This window comes from Lucilia cuprina, chromosome 5 (assembly GCF_022045245.1).
Source record: "Lucilia cuprina isolate Lc7/37 chromosome 5, ASM2204524v1, whole genome shotgun sequence".
Classification (NCBI taxonomy): domain Eukaryota; kingdom Metazoa; phylum Arthropoda; class Insecta; order Diptera; family Calliphoridae; genus Lucilia; species Lucilia cuprina.
The window spans coordinates 60,376,324-60,398,799 of NC_060953.1; the positions used below are offsets into that span (position 1 = coordinate 60,376,324).

At 28.3% G+C, this 22,476-nt stretch overlaps 2 protein-coding genes across 6 annotated transcripts in view; one reads left to right on the forward strand and one right to left on the reverse strand.

Annotated features, from left to right (window-relative positions):
* Positions 1–5,077, forward strand: part of LOC111690853 (ras guanine nucleotide exchange factor B) — a 51,793-nt gene extending 46,716 nt beyond the window's left edge. For all 3 annotated transcript variants that reach the window (XM_046951077.1, XM_046951079.1, XM_046951078.1), the window contains exon 5: positions 1,013–5,077. In XM_046951077.1, the coding sequence (XP_046807033.1) occupies positions 1,013–2,769 (1,757 nt within the window). In that variant the 3' untranslated portion in view covers positions 2,770–5,077. The remainder of the gene's footprint in view (positions 1–1,012) is intronic.
* Positions 5,078–14,325: 9,248 nt separating this feature from the next.
* Positions 14,326–22,476, reverse strand: part of LOC111690858 (putative GPI-anchored protein pfl2) — a 44,707-nt gene continuing 36,556 nt past the window's right edge. For all 3 annotated transcript variants that reach the window (XM_046953063.1, XM_046953062.1, XM_023453434.2), the window contains exons 5-8: positions 19,840–20,062; positions 19,565–19,742; positions 18,967–19,103; positions 14,326–14,761 (exon numbers count right to left, since the gene is read on the reverse strand). In XM_046953063.1, the coding sequence (XP_046809019.1) occupies positions 14,631–14,761; positions 18,967–19,103; positions 19,565–19,742; positions 19,840–20,062 (669 nt within the window). In that variant the 3' untranslated portion in view covers positions 14,326–14,630. The remainder of the gene's footprint in view (positions 14,762–18,966; positions 19,104–19,564; positions 19,743–19,839; positions 20,063–22,476) is intronic.

The following is a 22,476-nucleotide window of genomic DNA, read 5'->3' on the forward strand; positions in this document are numbered from 1 at the left end:
TTTAGTTAGTTAGTTTGAAAGTAGGATGTATATACATTAAATCTGAAGAAATACACTTAGGCCTATATCGGGACTGTGTTCTCTTACATCAGTACTTCAGGTGGAAATCGAATTGTTCTACTACATTAGAATATTAACCACTAACCTACCGGAGGCGTAGGTTAGTGGTTAATGTTGATGTTTGCAACACCCAATAATATTGTTCCCACCTTAAAGTATACCAATCAACTCAAAATACTTTTCAGGGTTGATTTAGCTATGTTTATTTGTCTGTCCGTCTGCAGTCAGTGTGTCCATCTAAAACTTGTGTGAACGCTACAGGTTGCAATTTACAAGATAATTTGATGAAGTTGCACGTACTTTTCTTTTGGCTCTAGGACGAACTTTACTGAAAATGCTTGAAATCGGTCCATTATTTCACATCGTCCCCATATAGCCATGCTCCCGAATAGAGCTTTTAGGCCAATAATTATGTTAAGTGCTCTACTACACATGTCAATAAAAACTTAGTTTTAAAGAAGTTCAAATGACACAGATTTTTGTAATGATCGCACCTCATTTGACCCTAGCTCTCATACAAACTCCCCTTCAGAAAACTACTTAGTTGGTAAAAATTCACATATAAATACTAATAAAACAATTAAATTGTACATAAATAACCTTGAAACCAAAATTTATAATGAAAGGAACATATTTTTACTCCTACCTCCATATGAGCCATTTTATAGAAAATCTCTTTTTAGGCCAACAATAATTACAAATATTATTATGAAAACCTTACCATTATGCCTTCGAATTTCCTACTATAATTTAGCGTTTTATAATAAAAATACTTAATTCAAAACTACAGAGTAACAAAAGTTCGTTTACACAAAGCAAACCATAAACCCTATTGTATTGTTTTGCTTAATATTTATTTAACAAAAATCTTGAACACCTTGAATATTTTCTTTTCTCTTGTATCTTAATTATCTCATAATTTTATTATATCTACTCTCGTTTTTTTCGGCAGATGAACCATATCATCGAGCAACCACAATACCAGCAATGCTACAAACAACAACAACAACTCCTAGGACAACAAATATGCCTGCAGGAGCAACGTTAGCTGCTGGAGCCGTAACCGATAATATACCATCAGCAGCGGAGGCATTTAATATTATGGCAAAACATAAACTCAAGGATAAGGAAGTAAAAAAAGAAAAGAAAAAGAAACGACACAAAGAAAAATCCACAATAGATGAAAAAACTCCAGCTAAGGATTTTAATTTAAAAACAAATAAAAATAAAGATAAAGAAAAGGTGGATAAACAACAACAACATCATCACCATCAGCAGCATGAATTGAATGCTATAGATGGTAAACATCACCTCAAGGACAATGAACAGGAAATTGAAATGCAAATGTTGTGGTTGGAAAAAATCTACACTTTAAATAAACAACTACAAAAGGAGGAAGAGCTGGCTGCCAAATTGCATGGCAAGGTACGCAAACATCAGCTAAGGATGGCCCAACAGACACAACGAGAGGCACAAATGGAAATTGAAAAACTGGATAATAATTTGGCTCTACAATGTGGAGATATACGTAAAGTTGAAGCTAACCTGATGCAAACAAATGAACAATTACAAAAGAAATTGCTTATTTTGGAACGACTTAGTATAGAATATTTGCAGGAGCAGCAAGAAAAGGATATAACTGATTCGCAACAAGATAATAAACAGACTACTCAAAGACAAGGGGATACCAAGACTGTTACAAAAGACTTAACAAATCCACTTATAAATGATACCAACACTATACTCAGCAACTTGGAGAAATCTATAGATATAGAAAAATTATCCTTAAATAACATTAAATCAAAAGAAGAGGTAATACAATTAGAGAAGATTATAGCCAAACCAAGTATACAATTATGCTCTAATAACAAGCAGCAGTTGGAGCCAAAACAAGCTGTAACCATGGCTAATAATCCTGCAATAGTAAATATGAAAACAACAGCATTTCCTTTAATAAAACAACAACAACAGCAGCAGCAGCGAGATAATCAAAGACTTACAAATGAAATAAGAGCAAATTCCATTAATGGTACTTCAAATTCAACGAATCGTAATATTACTATTACAAATACAGATAATCAGCTAGAGCAGCAGCAACAACAACAACTTACAACTCCCCCCATAATGTCAACAACAGTTACAGCAAACACTTTGCACAGTGAATCGGCATTATCTAACAGTACAATGTCAACGTCATGTATGTTTATTGATAAAAATATGTTGTCGTCATTACATGTACAAAATGCCAAAACCATTAAGAAACAAATGTTTCATACACAAACAACAACAGCAGCAACAACAACAACACCACCAGCAGCAACATCTTTATTACCACAACTACCAACTCAACCCCCGCCACAACCAAGTGCATTCCCTAAACAAAAATTTCAACATATTTTACAGCAACATCAACAACACATGCCAATGGCATCTACATTTCTAACCTCAAGGCCACAAAATTTTCACCAAATACCAGCTACAAATATTGTTTTAGTACAACAACCTTCACCCTTCTCTGCTACATCATCTTCTAATTTTACAACATCACCATCGTCATCATCATCACTAACGTCATCATCTGTACCAGTACCACCAGCAGCAACAGTATCCATATTAAAAGCCTCACAACCACCCACCTCAGCATCTCCCTCACCCTCTATAATGGCCATGAATACTGTAGATATAAGTCAATTGGGTACATTGGTCTAGCGCACATGGCCTGGCCGGAGTATATAGAAGTGATGATGATGATGATTATGATGACTTATTGTGTACATTAGAGAAGTCTCATTGTAATTAAGAAATTTATATATTTAATAATAATATTTTCTTTATTAGAATTTAAGTTAAATTTAAGCATTAATAAGCAGAATAATGACTTGTTTTGTTATTGACCTGTATGGAGGATTTCGTATAGAGAAGAGATTTTGGAAAAAAAAATTACTAATGATTTTTAAAACTTATATAATGCACACTAAAGCCATTTTTACAAGATCATCTGGGTTACTTTATATTTAATGAAGATCAAATGCAATAAATTGTTTTAATGTTCTTTGATGCACTTTTCCTGGTATTCTGATAAAAAATAGTATAAGGGTAGAAATACAATATTGCGGCTGCGGAGGCGGATATTTTTTTATATTGAGTTTTGATAACTTAAACGGTTGAAGAAATCCGCACCAAATTAAAATTTATTTTAATTTGTTTACGGATTTTCTCTCATTTACATTTAGAGTTGCTATGTCATTCATACTTTTCATGAACAAAAACCATGTGGTGAATAAATAAACTATGAAATACAAAAACAAAAAACAATAAAATGGTTACAAAATCCGGAAGCAGAAAACGCAATCGCATCCGCAGGTTTGTATTTCTACTCTAATATTGATAAACCAAGAAAAGTATATACAGGGACTATATTCAATAGATTAAAAGATTAAATGGCAAAATATCCGCCAAACTTTCCCGCATCAGTGATATCAATTTTATAGCAATTTTTAAATTTCTCTATCTTAAAATAAGAAATATTCTGAATGCGAAACTCTCTTTCTTATCCAAAGATTGCTTTAAACTATATTATTTTGGATAATTTTCTGTTTGCAACATAAGTTTTTATACTAATATGGACATGCTTAATATTAATAAATAAAAATTAATAAAAAAATATTTAAAATTGGTTTAATAGCTTTCAAGATATCGCTCATTATGATACTAATTTCATTAGTTTTAACAATATTACATTGATTTTGTACATAATTCTTATAATCTGTTTATTTATTATTTTAGATAGAAACTATTGAATATAGTCCCAACATATATATGTATAAGGGCTTCCCTATTATATGAAAAATAATAAAGTGCTGATATTCCCTGTTTAAATGAAAGGTTGTTCTGTTCTAAGATATCATTGCTTAAAATATTTATCTTGCGGTCACTATTCTTTGAGCTGGGTCAAGGGATAAAAATATCTATAATTTTTTATATAGAGTCAAGCTCGATGTCATGTGTGTTGGTCTGTTTTATAAACATGAAAAATTTTATGTAAAAATTTTACAAACATACTTTTCTAAATTTCTAGACATGATAGCAATTTAATGTTATCTTAATTCTGGATCATTATAGGATCAAAGAGACGATCTAGACATGACTTTTCATATGTCCATCTTTAAAACCATTAGTTTATATTTACCTTTATTCTTTAGATTTTTAACGCAAGTATTAAGCTAATATTATTATTAAAATTACAACCTTTTACAAAGAATCGAATTTTCAACTATAACCATTTAAAACTCAGGCTTAAAGGGATCATATTTTCAACAAGATATATAAATATTCTTAACACATAGTTCTGATTATTTATAAACATTCTGATAACATCTGATAATTTATAAACATTTCGAAAATGGGTGATAACGGTCCACGATTTAGCCTATCCCCCGTATAAGGTCCTATTAATAATGCAATTATAGCGGTTCACAACCAATTATTATTTCTAGATAATTCGTTTTTGATATCATTAATTTATACTTAATAAATTATTCAAAAATCTCACCATAAAAAATGTAGAATAAATCCTATTAATAAATAAATTGCAGGTACGAGTCTATCTTCCGAAATTCAATATTTTTTTTTAATTGAAAGATCCAAAACTACCTGTGATTTTTATAAAGTATCGACGATATACAATTCATAACTACAAATAACAAAATAACCCATAAAAAGGACCACTTTCCGAAATTCATGTTAGTTTTACAGGTTACGATTTATATAGCCGAATATAACATTCTCCCTTGTTCGGTTTTATAAATTCCGATTTAGACCTTTTTATTTGAAATTTGTATTGGCTTTAAGACGATTTACAATTAAACATCTTAAAGAAATAACAATCTATACGAAATCTTCCTCAAATTTCCAAAAATAAATAAATTTAAGTAATTTAGTTGAATATTGTAATTCTAGAAATATTTAAAGTTTAAACAACTAAAAATCATTGTTAAAATACATTTAAATATTTATAAAGAGATAATAAAAAATGTAATATAAATAACTAAAAGTTTATTTTACATTAGGTTAATTTTTTGGCATTAAATATTTAATAGAACTTTAAACTTGAAATGCCTTTAATATTTCAAATGAAATTTAAGAAATGTAAATATAAAGGTCAACCTTATAATAAAAATTATTTAAAAAAGTTTATTAATAAATACATGTATCTCAAAGAGAAAAATATTTAATAAAGTTATTAAATATTATAATACTAATACTCACATACATACTTACATATATTAAAAAAGTTATTTTTTATTGTTGTGGTTTAAGTTTTTTGTTTAAAATTTTATAAATTTTAAAAATATTTTACCAATTCATATAACTTTTAATTGCTTAAACAAGAAAAAATTAAATTATAAAATAGAAATATTTTTAAGAGTAAAATGACAAAATTTAAGTAAATTTAATAAAAAAAATTTAAATTTTTTGTACTTACCGCTTTTTATTGTTTATAAATATTTATAAAAAAACTAAATGCTAATGGTTTAAGTTACAAAAACTGTTATTTAAATAATCTGTTTTTTCTTTCTATAGTTCAAAACCAAATTATTGTTAATTAACCAAAAAACAAAAAAAAAAGTAATTGAGTTTTATTAATAAATATTTAATTTATGCAAAACAATTCTGAGAACTTTTATTTTTCAATTTATTTAATAGAGAATATTTATTTCATAGGCATTAGTAGGGGTAATGTGAGGATGAGTGGCCAATTGATTAAATGAATTAAGAGCCATTACAATAAAAAATTTATAATATTGTTTGAAAAGTAGTATAATTTATAGTTACCTTGCAATTAGCATAATGAATTGACATTTGATAATTAAGTTATTTTAATGTAATCGAGTTTAAAATGTCGTATGTATCTGCCGATAATTAAATTTTAGTTTACCATATATTTTGTTCTGTATAAGTTCAATAATGAACCGAACCGATTTCATTTTCGTTGGGAACATCAGTATCTAAACAAACATAAAAAATATAATTTCGGATATATATACAACACTTATGTTTATGTTTTCTCTGAAATCCGTTGAATTCAAATCGCTGGTACTTCTAAACTTTAAGATGTATTGATATAAAAATTTTACCGTTTTATTCTTTTATCTATTGCCTGTAAATCTCTATGAGATCATCTAAAAATTTTAAAATTTGTTTCTTAAAAACTACCCAGTAAAAACTTCCATTACCATGTAAGTGGTTAAAATGCTAAAATTTACTTACACAATAGCATTTTAAGTCATTATTTTAACACAGTGATGTCATTGGAGGCAAGTACTTACATCAAATGATTACAAGTAGTTAGAAAAAGTTGTCATTGTAAATCACATGAATAACTTCTATATCTTTGCTGGCAAGATTACTTAAGGCCTTATTAGACTACTACTATGTAATCCAGGCGATATCTTGTAGTCATTGAAAGGTATGTTATTACAATTAAAAGCAATTACCCAGTTTTTCTGGGTAAAGTTGGAAAAAAACTAATATTTGGGTAAATATGTATAAAATATGTTTTTTTTTTTTTTTGGAATATATTACAAAAAAGTAGAATGGTGTAGGACACGTTAATTTTTGTATTCATAGTTGTACAAACCAAATTAAAATTCTAGAGCAAAATTCATTCACGTTTTTTAGAGTAATTACTACGTGCGAACACTCTAGTCTAGAGTCGCAGAAACTCTGTTTTGACGGGACCAATGCACTCGTCAGGTGTAGAATTGCAAAGTAGTAATTACTACGCACGAAAAGTCTAGTAGAGTCGCAGAGACCTTTTGACTGGACCAATCCACTCGTTAGGTGTAGAATTGTAAAGTATCAGATTCAGCATCTAGCTGTGAGAAATTCCAGGTAATCATTAAGCTTAGATCAAGATATTTCACCAAAGTCAGACATGAAGTAACTGCTAAGAAAACGGTATTTTAGCGAAGAAAGCAGGGCATTCGCTGGAAAGATGGAAGACCGTTTTTTCTTTTCTCTATCTTTGCAACTGAAACAGTGTTCAATAAAGGATAGTTCAAGCCGATTTGCATGTCTGTCCAGCTCCCAGTATCCTGTTATTATGGTTTTTTAATGTATACGGTTTTAGTGGGATATCATAGCGTATAAGTAGTTTATATTTCAAACTAATTTAAAATATGATAAATTTTTCTATATTTTATTTTTTTAATTTTTGTTATATTTTTTTTAAATTTTAAATATATGCCAATAAATTTGAAATAAAAAAATCATTTTTATTATATATTTTTCTCAATTTATTTATTGATAAATATTTTTATTTATTTATTTATTCATTTATTCTTTTATTTTCAATTTATTTTTATTACAAACTAAGTATGATTTATCATACAATAAATATGTAAATAACACATATTCCTTATTTGCTGGTTTTTGTTAGTTAAATGTTAATACCTAAAAAATGAAAGTTGTATTGAAAATACATTTTACATAGATACTTACACACACATACATACACGCATACAACGCTAAAATGTTATTTAAATTTTAAATGTATTTGTTTAAACGAAATAAAATGAAGTTTTATATAAAAAGTAGCTGCTTCAATTAAACATTACATTGTCTTCAAATATATTCTTATATCTTCTTTAGCCTTTGTAGTTGCATTTTAATTGCAAAACTTTTTAAATTTATATTGTATTGAAGTAAAAGAAAAGAATCTCTTGAAATTATGCAACACAATAAAAAATTTACAAATTAAGTAAATCAATTGTAAACTTTAAATCTAAACAAAGATTTTTGTAAAGAAAAAGTAATGAACAATTTTCTACCCAATTAGAATAATCATTATATAATTCCTCTAAAGTATTATTACATACATATGTATTGTATGAATGTATTTCCTAAAGTATTTAGTTCATGAAAAATACATATTTCCTAAATCAAATCATATCAAATAACATAAATTTTAAATGACTATGAAATTTTAAATAACAACAAGCAAGAGTGTTATATTCGGCTGTGCCGAATCTTTTATACCCACCATCAAATCACTGATATATATGTAAATGAACTTTGATATTTTGAATATTTTATAATTATATATCGATATTAATGAGAACATCAGGGTAACATTTGAAAAGGGTCCATTAATGGTGGTTTTAGTATTGAAAGTGCTAATTTTTATAGCGGGTAGGGGAATTTATATGTACATATATGGACCAATTCTCATAAAAGTGTGTAGGAAGATTTCAGTTCCTTATTTGTTTAAAATTTCATCGATCTACTTGTATTTTGAAGCCATTAAGGAGCATTAAAGTCATAAAATATGGTAGAGAGATTTTAAATCAAAATTGTTTTATGTCGAGTTGCCTTGCGGTATTCATATTTTTCGCGTCATTTTCTGGGGCGGAATTTATATGGGGTGGTGTTATTATGGACTGATCCTCATAAAAATTGATAGAGAGATTTCGGTTGCTATAGAAGAGATAGAGATATTAGCTTACACGAAAGTAGTTTATGTCGAATTTCATAAATCTACTAGTATTTTTAAGCTAGTATTGAGCTTTAAAGTATTTTTCTGATAGGGACCTCATGTTGGGGGTAGGGTCAATTAAGGCCTGTTCCACATAAAATTTTGTAAAGAGATTTTGGCTTGTGAAAAACATACTTCTGTGAAATTTCATCGCTATACTCGTATTTTTAAAGCAGTAATGAGCGTTAAAGTATTTTTATGGAGGGGACCTTATGTTGGGCGCTAGGGTCAATTATAGACCGATCCACATAAAATTTGATATAGAGGTTTTGGTTCCTAAGATACATACTTATGTCAAATTTCTTCGCTATATTTACGCCCATATTTAACGCTAAAGTCGTTTTCTGAAGCGGGCCTTATGTGGGGGGAAGGGTCAACTATGGACCGATTCACATAAAATTTGGTAAATCTCGACTTGTATAAATCTTACTTCTGTGTAATTTCATTGTTGTAATCATATTTTTGAGTCAGTAATGAGCATTAAAGAAAGTTTATGGGAAGACTTTTTATGGGGGGTAGGCTGATCCACATAAAATTTCATAAAGATTTTTTGGCCTGTAAGACACTTACTTATATCAAATTTCATCGCTATATTCGTTTGTTTAAGCCAGTAGTTAGCTTAGGGGACCTTATATGGGGGGTCAGTTATGGGCCGATCCACATAAAACTTCATAGAGAAGTTTTGGCGTAAGAAACTTATTTATGTCAAATTTCACACTTATGTGTGTCGAATTTCATCGCTATATTCCCATTTTTAAGCCAGTAATGAGCGTCAAAGTCATTTTCTGAAGCGGACCTTATATGGGGGGTAGGGCCGATCCACATAAAATTTCATAGAGAGATTTTGGCTAGTAAAAAACTAACTTATGTCAAATTTCATCGCTATACTTGTATTTTTAAGCGAGTAATGAGCGTTAAAGTCATTTTCTGAAGGGGACCTTATATGGGGGGTAGGGTCAATTATGGACCGATCCACATAAAATTTCATAGAGAGGTTTTAGCTAGTAAGAAACTTACTTATGTCAAAATTCATCGCTATACTTTTATTTTTAAGAGAGTAATGAGCGTTTAAGTCATTTTCTGAAGGGGACCTTATATGGGGGGTAGGGTCAATTATGGACCGATATACATAAAATTTGGTTGAGAGATATTGACTTGCATGAAACTTATGTGTGTCGAATTTCATCGCTATATTTCCATTTTTAAGCCAGCAATGAGCGTTAAAGTCATTTTCTGAAGGGGACCTTATATGGGGGGGTAGGGTCAATTATGGACCGATCCACATAAAATTTCATAGAAAGGTTTTGGCTAGTAAGAAACTTACTTATGTCAAATTTCATCGCTATACTTGTATTTTTAAGCGAGTAATGAGCGTTAAAGTCATTTTCTGAAGGGGACTTTATATGGGGGATAGGGTCATTTATGGATCAATCCACATAAAATTCATAGAGAGGTTTTGGCTAGTGAGAAACTTACTTATGTCATATATTATCGCTATACTTTTATTTTTAAGAGAGTAATGAGCTCATTTTCTGAAGGGGACCTTATATGGGGGGTAGGGTCAATTATGGACCGATATACATAAAATTTGGTTGAGAGATATTGACTTGCATGAAACTTATGTGTGTCGAATTTCATCGCTATATTCCCATTTTTAAGCCAGTAATGAGCGTTAAAGTCATTTTCTGAAGGGGACCTTATATGGGGGGTAGGGTCAATTATGGACCGATACACATAAAATTTCATAAGGTGGTTTTGGCTAGTAAGAGACTAACTTATGTCAAATTTCATCGCTATAATTTTATTTTTAAGAGCGTAATGAGCGTTAAACTCATTTTCTGAAGGGGACCTTATATGGGGGGTAGGGTCAATTATGGACCGATATACATAAAATTTGGTTGAGAGATATTGGCTTGTATAAAACTTATGCGTGTCGAAGTTCATCGCTATATTCCCATTTTTAAGCCAGTAATAAGCTTTTTAGTCATTTTCTAAGGGGGACCTTATATGGGGGGTAGGGCCAATTATGGTCCTATGTCCGCCATAATGCAGAACTATTTTTCAGACGTCAAAAAACTGACCTATGCAAAATTTGGTGCTATTTGCTTCATAAACAACGAATTTGTGAATATTTGAATCTATTTATACAGTATTCCGGGGGGTACAGTTGTATGGGGGCTATGTGAAATCGTTGACCGATTTTGCCCATTTTCAATACCAAACATTTCTGATCAATAAAATATATTTTGGGAAAATTTCATCTCAATATCTCTTATTTTGTGGACGCTATCGTGCCAACAACAGACAGACGGACAGACGGACAGACGGACAGACGGACAGACGGACAGACGGACGGACATGGCTAGATCGTCTTAGAATCTTACGAGGTCCCAGAATATATATACTTTATGGGGTCTTAGAGCAATATTTCGATGTGTTACACACGGAATGACAAAATCAATATACCCCCCATCTTTTTTGATGGTGGGTATAAAAATTATTTGTTATAAATATGAAAAAAATCCATTTGTAGACTTAAAAAAATCTTAAAATTTCGTAAGATTATTTCTAAAAAGTTGTTAGTGTATATGTATGTATGAATATATCTACTTCCATTACTTTCATTTATTCATTTTTATTCTAAATGTAAAGATAATCTTAGAGACTTATATCAAATTACTAGTTTAGAGTTTCATAGTTATGCATTTAAATAAGTAATTGTTGTTGTTGTTTTTAGATATTTTTATTATTACTTGCTTTTATTTGTAACTTTAAATTATATTTTAATTTCTACAATACAAAACAAATTAAATTTATTTCACTTTGGTTTGTTTGTTTATTTTAGTTGTTTTATTTATATGTTTCTGTAGTATTTAATAATAATTAGTTTACAATTTCCTGTATAGTATAAAATTAAAGAAAAATAAGAAAGAGTGTATAGGCGAACGTGACCGACCTTGTAATACCCTACACCAGTGTGTAGTATGTAGAACATGTCAATTATTTTAAATAATAATATCAAAAAAAGTGATTTTCTGAAAGAGAGATTATATAGGATCAATGCTAAAATTTAAGAATTTAGATAAAACAATTAACGTCTACATTAAAATGATTTATCCATGATCTTATCTTGATATTAGTGTTTATAAATGAATTTTGATCTTCAAGGCAATTTCTGAAGAATACTTTGTATGGAAGGTCTAATGAAGCCCGATCATTATGGAAATCGCCATTATTATTTAGCTAAGCTTTTTAATTTTTAATATAAAAACAAATAAGAAATTATAGTCGGGCGAGGCCGACCCTACCTACACCTTTTACAAATACTTAAGCCGTTTATTGTTGAATAAAATTGTGGACATTTAAGTTAAATTTTTAGGGAGGCTTTACATAGGGGCTAGGTCATATGAAAACCTATATAAAACTCAGTTTTTGCAGCTTTATTTCGAGATAAGAGTATATATTTAATAAATTTATAACTTAAAAACCCTATTCTGCGGGTTCAGTTATATGGGGGCTAGGTGAAATAACAGACCGATGTAAACCATTTTCAACAGGCTTTATCTATGGTACCTTAGAAGATATTTCATTGAATTATCTCCAAAATTGCGACATGTAGTTTGATTACAAAGTTTGAAAAGGCCTATTCGGGTTCAGTTGTATTATGGCTAGGTGAAATAATGGACCGAGGTTTACCATTTTCAATAGGTGAAATAATGGACCAATCTTAACCATTTTCAATAGGCTTCGTCCCTAGGACAATAGAAGATTATGTACCAAATTTCATAGAATTATCTCCAAAATTGCGAGGTTTACATGTACGGACAGACGGACATATGTAAATCGATTCAGAAAATGATTCTGAGCCGATACTTTAAGGTGGGTATAGGACCAATATTATTGTGTGTTACAAACATCAGCACAAACCCAATATACCCTCCCCACTAAAATAGTGTAGGGTATAATGAGTTTTAAAGCTCTATTCGAGGGGAAAATGAACCGATTTTAACCATTTTCAATAAGCTTCGTCCTTGGATCAAGTATGTGCCAAACTTTATCAAATTATCTTGAAAATTGAGAACCGAAGCAAGCCTTGTGCTGTTGGACACATAGATGGAGAGACGGACGGACGGAAGGACGGACAATGCTAAATCACCTCAAACGCATAGTACCCTATAGTGGTGTAGAGTGCAATAAAATATATTTTTTTGTTTCAGAAGTATTGCGTTATAATTTTAGAAATTCTTTTTTTTTATTCTGCATCAGACTTGAAATAGAATATTATAAAAAAAAAGATTTAAACCATTTTTCTCGAGTCAAAAGAAGAGTTTTCACCAAATTATCTTAAAATTTTCTATCTTGATTTACATGAAGACATACACGGACAGACATAGCTTAATCTACTTAAAAATTTGGTTATTAGGCGATACTTTAAGGTGGGTATAGAATTAATTTTTTTGGGTGTTACAAACATCAGCATAAACCCATAATACCCTTCTTACTATAGTGGTGTAGGGTATAATAAAATATATATTTTCGTTTTGGAAGTATTGTATTATAATTTTAGAAATACTTTTTGTTGTTCTGCATAAGACTGGAAATAGAATATTATGAAAAAAAAGATTATTTGACTTTATCGAATCTTTTATATTCTCCGTCGAAAAATAATCCTTAATTTAACATGGATCACTTATGGAACGAGCTCCACATAATTTAAAAGTGTGATTGATTTTTGAGAATAAATCTACGTTCACAATGGTGTAGTACTCTAGCAAATTGTATTTCAGTTTATTTTTATTAACTATATTTTAAATTTAACTTTTTCGTTTTAATTCACTTCAAAGCGGAGTACCCGATTGTGAACGTAGCGTAATTTCAAATATTTTTTGGAATTTACAAATTTGATAGAGATAACAAGGGCCAACAAAATTTAAAAACGATAAACAACAGGCTTTCCAGTTATCGGGTCATATTTTTATTTGGAAAAAATGCCATATCATCTAAATGTTCAATATGTCAACTTTAAAATAAAGGTTTATTCATTTCTATACATTTTTCGATCTTTGGGTAAAGCCTATGAATAGTTTAGAACATAGTAAAATGTCTTTAAATATTTAAAGGAACATTTCTCGAAACGTATTCTTTTTTCAATTTTCTAGAGTCTTGAAAAATTATTTTCTCAAACTCATATTTATAATAATTTATCAAAACAAATTTGATATGAAAATTTGTTTTAAAAAACCTTTAATAAAATGTTATATACAGACTCCTATAAATTTTCTTAAAAAGTGATATATGTAAAAAAATCTGACACAGAACAACAAATTCAATAATCTACATTCAACTATCTGGTATTTGAAGTCCTTGCATGGTTTATTTTTTTTAATTACCTTATTTTAGTTCTAATTTTCAAATGCGAATTTTATACCTTTATATCTATACTATAATATATTATTATCCTAAATAATTTTAATTCTTTTAAGTTTAATTAGTATTTAGTTATATAAATTTACAACTTAATTTTAGCTTAAATATCTAAAATTATAATAAAACTAAAAGTTCTTTCAGTTATTTTAAATAACTTTCTAAACTGTTTTTTCGTTTTTATTTTTTTTTATAAAAATAACAAATAAATTATATTCATTTAATTACTTTTATTTTTTTAGAATTTTTATTAAATTACTAATATTTTTTATTGTGTAATTTTTTTTCGTTTTAAAAGTTTTTGCTTGTTTGACTGGAACAATTTTTTTAATTTTAATTATGTTAAATAAAAATTCTTTACAAAATTCTTGAGTTTTTTTTCAAAACATTTCAAAGAGAGAGAGGATACTTACATAAGTTGCTCATATTAATTAAATCTCTAAAGATTTATATGTACTTTTTATCCTTTTTTAGTTGCTGTTGTTGTTTTGCAATTAAATTATAGTAAATATGTATATAAATTATTTTGCTAATTATTTCGAGGAAATATCCTTGACTTTATGGCCATGTTAAGTGTCTAGAGATGTCTTTGTGTGATATATATTTAATTTTATCTATATATGTAGGCGGGTAAGAGTAAAAGTAATATAGTTGCCAATAACAGATTAATTAGCCAAGTTTGATGATTCAATTGCTGCCAACCAAAGGCCGCACCATGATGTAATTCGGCAAAACTTTCACCTGTAATAGAAAAAAATCACAAGAGATTTAAAATGTAAGAATGAGTGAGCTATAGTATAATTTAATTAATTCAAGATTTTCAATACAAATTGCACAAATAGAACAAAGACTACGATAGATTAAGGATCTGCAAAGATAATTGAATCATTTACACAAATTAATTTTAATCGATTTGCAAAAAAACTTAAGGCAAGAGTGTATAAATTGTTTATTAAGAATTTAACGGAATGAAAAGAGAATTTATTAAAAATTTTCTATAAAAGAAAGATTTATTAAAAAACAGCCACCATATAACTGTACCCCCGAATAAGGCTTTTTTATACCCTACACCACTTTAGTGGGGAGGGTATATTGGGTTTGTGCTGATGTTTATAACATACAAAAATATTCGTCCTATACCCACCTTAAAGTATACCAATCGGCTTAGAATCATTTTCTGAGTCGATTAAGCTATGTCCGTCCATCTGGCTGGCTGGCTGTCCATGTAAACCTTGTGCGCAAGGTACAGGCCGCAATTTTCAAGATAATTGGAAAATGGTTAAAATCGGTCCATTATGTCGACTAGCCCCCATATAACCGTACCCCCCAAATAGGGCCTTTTGGCTTATAATTAATTTAAATGATATATTATGTTAACAAAAGTCGACAAAACTTAGTTTTATAGAACTTTAAATGACACTACAGATTTTTGTAATGATCGGGCTTCATTTGACCCTATCCCCCGTACAAACTTCCCTTCAGAAAATGACTTAAAGGTTAAAATTCACTTACAAACACTAATAACACTTTTAAATTCTACATAAATAATATTGAAGAAGACTTAACTCTCCCTACCAACATTTTTAAGGATAGGGCCATATTTTGCCCTACTCCCCTTTGAGCCCTCTTAAAAAAATTTCTTTTTTTGCCAAAAAAAAGTAAAAATATTCCGAAATAAAGTTAAAAAAAAAACAAACCAAATGCTTAATTTTTTCAAATAATCCCCATTTTTAACATACATACTGACTGGTGTAGGGTATCATATGGTCGGCTACGCCCGACTATACATTCATACTTGTTTCATAATTATTTTTAATATTCTATTATGTTCTCAAAATTAGCAAAACCTAGTCTTATTGAAGTTCAAACGACACTGACGATTTTGATAATTATCGGTCCCCAATTGGCTCTTGTCCCCAAAAATTTATTTAAATTACTCTACCAATATTTATAAGGATAGGTCCATATTTGAGCTCTCTTGTATAAAATCTCATTTTTGTTATACTTAACATACTGTCATAAGATGGTGATGCCCGACTATACTTTCCTACTTGTTTTAAATTATAAACAGAATAATAGCATCACAAACTAAATTTCAAGTTTTCAATCAACTTCTTAATAATTTTCAATTAAATTCCCTTTGCCATAGAACGTGAGTAAATAATGCTTAAGTAGCTATTTTATCCAATGTCAAAATGTAAATGCTGCACGAAAATGATGACACAAACATTCAGGTGATAAATGGAAACAAAATTTAATAAAGCATTTGATTAATTACACACATTGAAGTAAGCGCTGTATTGAAAACACATACATATAAACAAACAATTTGACATAGGCGTTTCAATCACTTCAAACATTTGTAATCATACTTTACATAAGATGACAGAAACGATACAGAGATAGAAGTGATAATAAATTAGTATTAACAGATATGTATTTATGTAATAGGAACATATGTATATTTTCATAGAAATGCGTAGGTGGCTGTTTAAAGTTTTGATATAAAGAAAATCTGTCATAAATTTAATATAAAATTAGCACATTTTTTTATATGTATGTATTAGTTTTTACTACTAAAATTATATACACTTAACAACATGACAAAAAAAATTTTCTTTACCTTATCAAATAAAAAAATAGCAATCTTTTCGTATGAAAATGCCATAAACTTTGCACGTAAATCACAATTTCTATGGAAAAACTGCTTAAGTCAATTCTAAATTGTGTTTACTCGGCAATTTAGTGGTTTAATTGCAAGCTTAATTGAATGACAAAGTCTTTGATGAGTGTAATTATAAAATTAGGAGAAAAGCAAATGGTTGCCTTCATATGCAGGCATTTACCACTGACATTTGTGTTTATAAAAAGAATTTTGTGTTTAAATAAACAAAATTGTTTAACAAAAATAAAAATTAATTTATCCTGTAATTCAGTGAACTAGAAATTGAAAAATACCCATTGAATTTTTATCTTACTGTTTATGTTATTGGTTTATAAATCAATTCTAAATAGCTTACAAAGAGAATTTTGTTTTCTAAAGAAAAATGTTTGCTTAACCAGTTATCAAGTATCTCCTTTTTTTCTACAAAGTCAAATTTATGATATTTTTTATAATTTATATAATATTATTTCTGAATTTGTACACTTTTTGACTTAAAATGCATGTCAATTAAATTTCAACGTTAAATTAGCAGCAGCAAAAGAATAACATTTTTCACTACTTCTAAAGAAACACAATGTAATTTTTTAATTTTGAAAAAGAAATGTATTGGAAAATGTGTTTTAGATTTAAGGAAAGGGGTACTCTTATTTCGAAAAGAATTGCTACTAAGTTTTTTATTCATTTAAAAAGTGTTCTGTAAAGCCTTCCTACAGAATAGCCTTCCTAGGGTATTTCGAATACAGACTTCATTTAATTAAACCTCTTTTGAAAAACCCTTTTTTATGTTCATGGATTTTAATTCTGCTCATTTATATTGTGACTCTTTTATAATTTTAATAATATTCAATGACAAAATGACTCAATTTAGTGTGTTATAACTTCCATGGACATTATGACATCTATTCTAAAGTTATGTATATGTTCTGATATCCAAAGTCTGTGCTTTTTTTGATTATGTATATTTTATGTATAGAATTTTGTATCGACAGCGATAAAGCTTAGGTCATATTCGTGTCCAATGTCTAGTCTAGACTACAGTCTGGAGTTTGCTCTAGCCTATAGTTTGCTTGATATTTAGCTAAAATGTGAACTATGGTTTTGATCAAAAATATCCAGATATTAATGTAGTTTAGATAAGTATTTATATACAGTACATTATTGAACAGTTACTAATAGTTTGTACTGATGATTGTAACGCATAATAATGTTAGTCCTTAACCAAAGTACACTAGTCTAACCATCTGGATCGTTCTGTCTTTCTGCATGTCTGTCTGTCTTTCTACTTATTAATCAGTATGTTGATTCAGATTTTCGTAATGATTGCTCCATATAAAATCCTAACCCCATAGTTGACTTATACACATTGGTAGTACTTTGAAAATCGGTATAAATAAGTTTTATATCAACATTTATAAAATATTGTACTAATAGAACCATATTAGTACCCACACAAAGATCTTTTTAAAAAATGTTTCTTAAAACAATTATTTATATTTCTTTAGTCATTATTAAAAGTGCTGTGTTAAATGTTTGATCCTTACTTGAACTTTACATTTGTATCTCTTTCATTGTAATTGATTAAACTATATGAGACAAAACAATATTTTTATACATTCTTTAACAAGAACAATGACTTATGAATGGGTTAAAATGATACACTATTTTTTAAATTAATAAACTACTAAGAAAATCTTCTTTTATTTTTATTCATGTATATACAATATGTTAGTTTCTTTATACCAATCTATTCAACAATTTATAATAAAAAATGTAACAATTCAAGCAAATAATATTCATACATATGTATATCTGTTTACAATTCCTGCTAAAAATAGTTTTACAGATTTAAGCCAAAAACATGCACACAATTTGTATAAAGTATCAGTTTCACCAAATATATACATATAACATACTTCAATACATATGTGTAGTGAAGTGAAATGTGGTGTGAAAACCCTAATTGTTTGGTATTTAGTTTCTCTTACTAAGTTTCGCAGTTTCCCACACACACACACACTATTATTTACTATTTCTATAAGTTTATTGAAAATGCTAAATTGATTACAATCAATAGTGACAACACATAGACACACACACACACACACACACACACACACACACACACACATGTATATATGTGTGAGCAACTATTTGGATAAATTTCCCTTATTTTTTAGTTCTCATCCAAAACTTTCACATACTCCCACATATATAGATCTGGTAGAGTTAATTTTCGTGCGTTGAGTGTTTCTCTAAATAAATAATAAAAACTGTTACTTACCATTTAGTATGTGTACAACGATTGTATAGTTTTGATATTCACTAATTGAGCACGTATAGTTACCGGAATCGGCTTTATTGATTTTGGCAATGAATAATGTTGAATTGGCGCCATCATCCATCAATTCTGTTTTCACACTACAAAAAGAGCAAAAGCAAAATAAAATCAAATGAATAAAAAAGATAAATTGAATAAAATTAAATAAATTTGTAAATTGGGATATACATACATGAGTTAATTTATTTATACAAAAAAAAAAAATAAAAAATAAATAAATAAACTCACATAATAAAATAAATATAAAATACAATAAATTAAATTAAATACGTATTGATGCGTATTTTCACATGGTTAATAAATTAATTAAATCATTAGTTAAGTTAAATGGAATTAATGTGGTTGTACATTTGGAAAAAATGCGGCATGAGAATGTATTTATTTAATTAAACCAAAAATTTTTAAACTAATTTTTATTGGAGTGAGAATCTCAAAATTTATTCTATAAGAATTTTGTTTAAAAGTCTTTTGTATCTTTAACGTTTAAACTACTAAAAACATTTTTCTTTAAAATAATAAATTTATTTTTTTTTTTACTTACCTAACACCACCCCTGGTAACATCATAATTTAAAACATCTTCACTATGTTTCCAAAACACCACCGACGATGACATGGCAACATTACGTACAACACAGGAAAGCTGTAACGTTGAGTCTTGTTCATAATATTTCTCCTGTAAAGGATCCCCAAATTCATCAACAATCATTACTTTGGGTGCTGGAAGCAAACATAATAAACCACAAATATAATTTTTGTTATAATTTACAAAAAAAAAAATGTTTCATCATTCTCTGTCTCAGCTAGACAAACTTACCGTTGACATGTAAATTTATTTGTATAACACGAGGCGGATGTGTTGATATTTGACATTCATAAGTGGCCTCATCGTCTTTCTTGACATTGTTGATTTTTAAACGCCAATTACTGGGATATTGAAATTCCATTTTATAACGTTTATCACCGGTGTAGGTGTGCAAACCCACTGTCAGTAAATCTAAGGCATTTTCACCTTGTGAATTGCGACGAACCCAGGAGACCTGTTGGTTAATTGATGGTGTTTGGTTTAGTTAGGTATTTAGGAAAAAACAAAAAAAGTGAAACAATTTTATGGAAGTAAGCTCAACAATTACAATGTACTTTGTTAAATATTTATGCTGATAAAAGTTAAAGTGAGTTTAATAAGTTGATGAGGGAAGGTATCCTTAGATTATATTTTATATCTTTGTCTTATACACACTCTTTAATTATAATGGATCAATCATTAAACATAGAAAAACTGAACATTTACATTTCATTTTAACTACATTTGAAAACAAACACCTTTGCTTCTTGAGGTACTTTCTTCAAAAATAAATTGTATCTTATTTTATATACATATATAATCCATCTAAAATAAGTCCTCAAGGAGCTACATTTTATGCAACATCTTCTTCCTAACATAGTTTGACCCTTCTGCAACGGCAGGTAAGATAAAATTGTTTAGAGAGAAAACAAAAAGTATTTAAACCAAACAAGCCAAAGTGCAATCAAGTGTATAAAAGCCCTATTATAGCTTAGAAAAAAATTTCCATATTATCAGAAGTAGGAAGTTTGTAAAACAACTGTCACCCGTTTACATGCAATCGCACGCCTACATACAGACATGCTATCAACCAAGCAGCCAGCTTAACTCAAGAGTAAATACAAGAGTTTTAGTTAAAGCAGCAGACTGAAAAGAAAACTTGTGACGTGTTAGGGAAATAGACAAAGTTGCAACGAATTTAAAATATGTTACGAGGGTTGATGATTCTGCTTTTTAAAATTGAACATTTTAAATATATATGTTTTTTTGGAATAATTTCTATTAATTTTCATTAAAAAATATTTTTTTTTTTTAAATTTCGGTTTATCTTCTTTTTATAGAAATTTTCTTTTTAAAACAAAAAATTATTAAGTTACAAAAATTTTCTAAATTTATTAAAAATTTTACAATAAATTTTCTTTTGATTAATCATTTTTCAATTTATTTTTTTTTATTTAAAAAATGTTCTATAAATTAACTTTTGTGGAATGATATGAATAAAAAAATTTAAATAACCGAGGAAAAATTGTACTAGTTCTACAACTAGTTCTAGAAAACATGATTTAAACCTGAACTCATTCTAGTTTGGCGTTGCGACCAATGATTTTTGTTTGAAATTGTCATCTACGAAACTGGTTCTGAGGAAGCGTTATGTAGTTGAGACTCGTTCTTTGGAACGCTTCTGGAACTAGTTCTTTTTCTTACGTAAAATTTAATATCTTAAAATATTTTTTTTAAGCACATAAACCAGCTAACTTTCCATTTTCTCGGTACCATTCAATTAGGTATCTCTTTAATATCTTGTAGTTCAGTTGAATACAAAAATATACATTTGAACGCGTTTTCTATTTCGATAAAAACAAGTTTATAAAATTTAATTTTTAAACATTTTTTCATTTGATTCCAAGATGTTTCGGAACTAGTGTAGTAGCAATGTATAACTATTTTCAAAGAACTAGTTCCTTAAAAACTATTTAGAAGTATTTAAGAACCAAGACAATATTCTAAGGAACGGGTTCCAGAAGTAATGGCGATACTACTAGTTCTAAGGCTGTTGTTTAAGAATCTGAAGTGTTTCTGTTTTCACTCGTTCTAGTACTAGTTCTAGTACTAGTAGTTTTTAGAATAAGTTTTTAAATTTTTTCGTGGTAAATTTTCTTTTTATAAAAAATGTTTCAAAAGATTTTCTTTTCTAAAAAGTTTTTCAATAATTTTTTTATAGAAAAATTTTTATGAAATAAAAATTTTAGAAAAATTTTCCTTCAATTTAAACCTTTTCAATAAATTATTTTTAAAAGAAAAGATTTCAATAATTTTTTTAATAGAAAATTTTTTGCTTTTGATATACATTTTTTTCGATAAAATGTAATTTTATAAACAAAATTTTATAAATATTTGTATTTAGAAATTTTACCAACAAATTTTGTAGAACATTTTTTAATAGATTTTCATTTTATAGAAAAAATTTCGATAGATTTTCTTTTTATAGAAAGTTTTCAATAAACTTGTATACTTGATTTTTCGAAGTATTAGCTTTTATAGAAAATGTTTTTGATAAAATGTAATTCTAAAAAACTTTTTTAAAAAATCTTTTTTTTTTCGATATACATTTTAAAGTTAAAAAAAAGTTGTTTTATTTATTGCACTCCTTTTGTCTTACAACATTAATTTAACTCAAATTTCTCTCTCTACGTAATGAATTTTATAATAAAATTTAATACACTTCTTGTCCATTATTACTCTCATAAATGATTCTTTGTATTCCTTTAATATTCACAAAGTTTATAAACAAAATTATACAATGTGTTTTCGTACCAACAAAGTTGTTAAGTAAAAAACTGATTTTTTTCTCTTTTTCACATCTTTCCTTGCGGAAATTTTTACTATTCC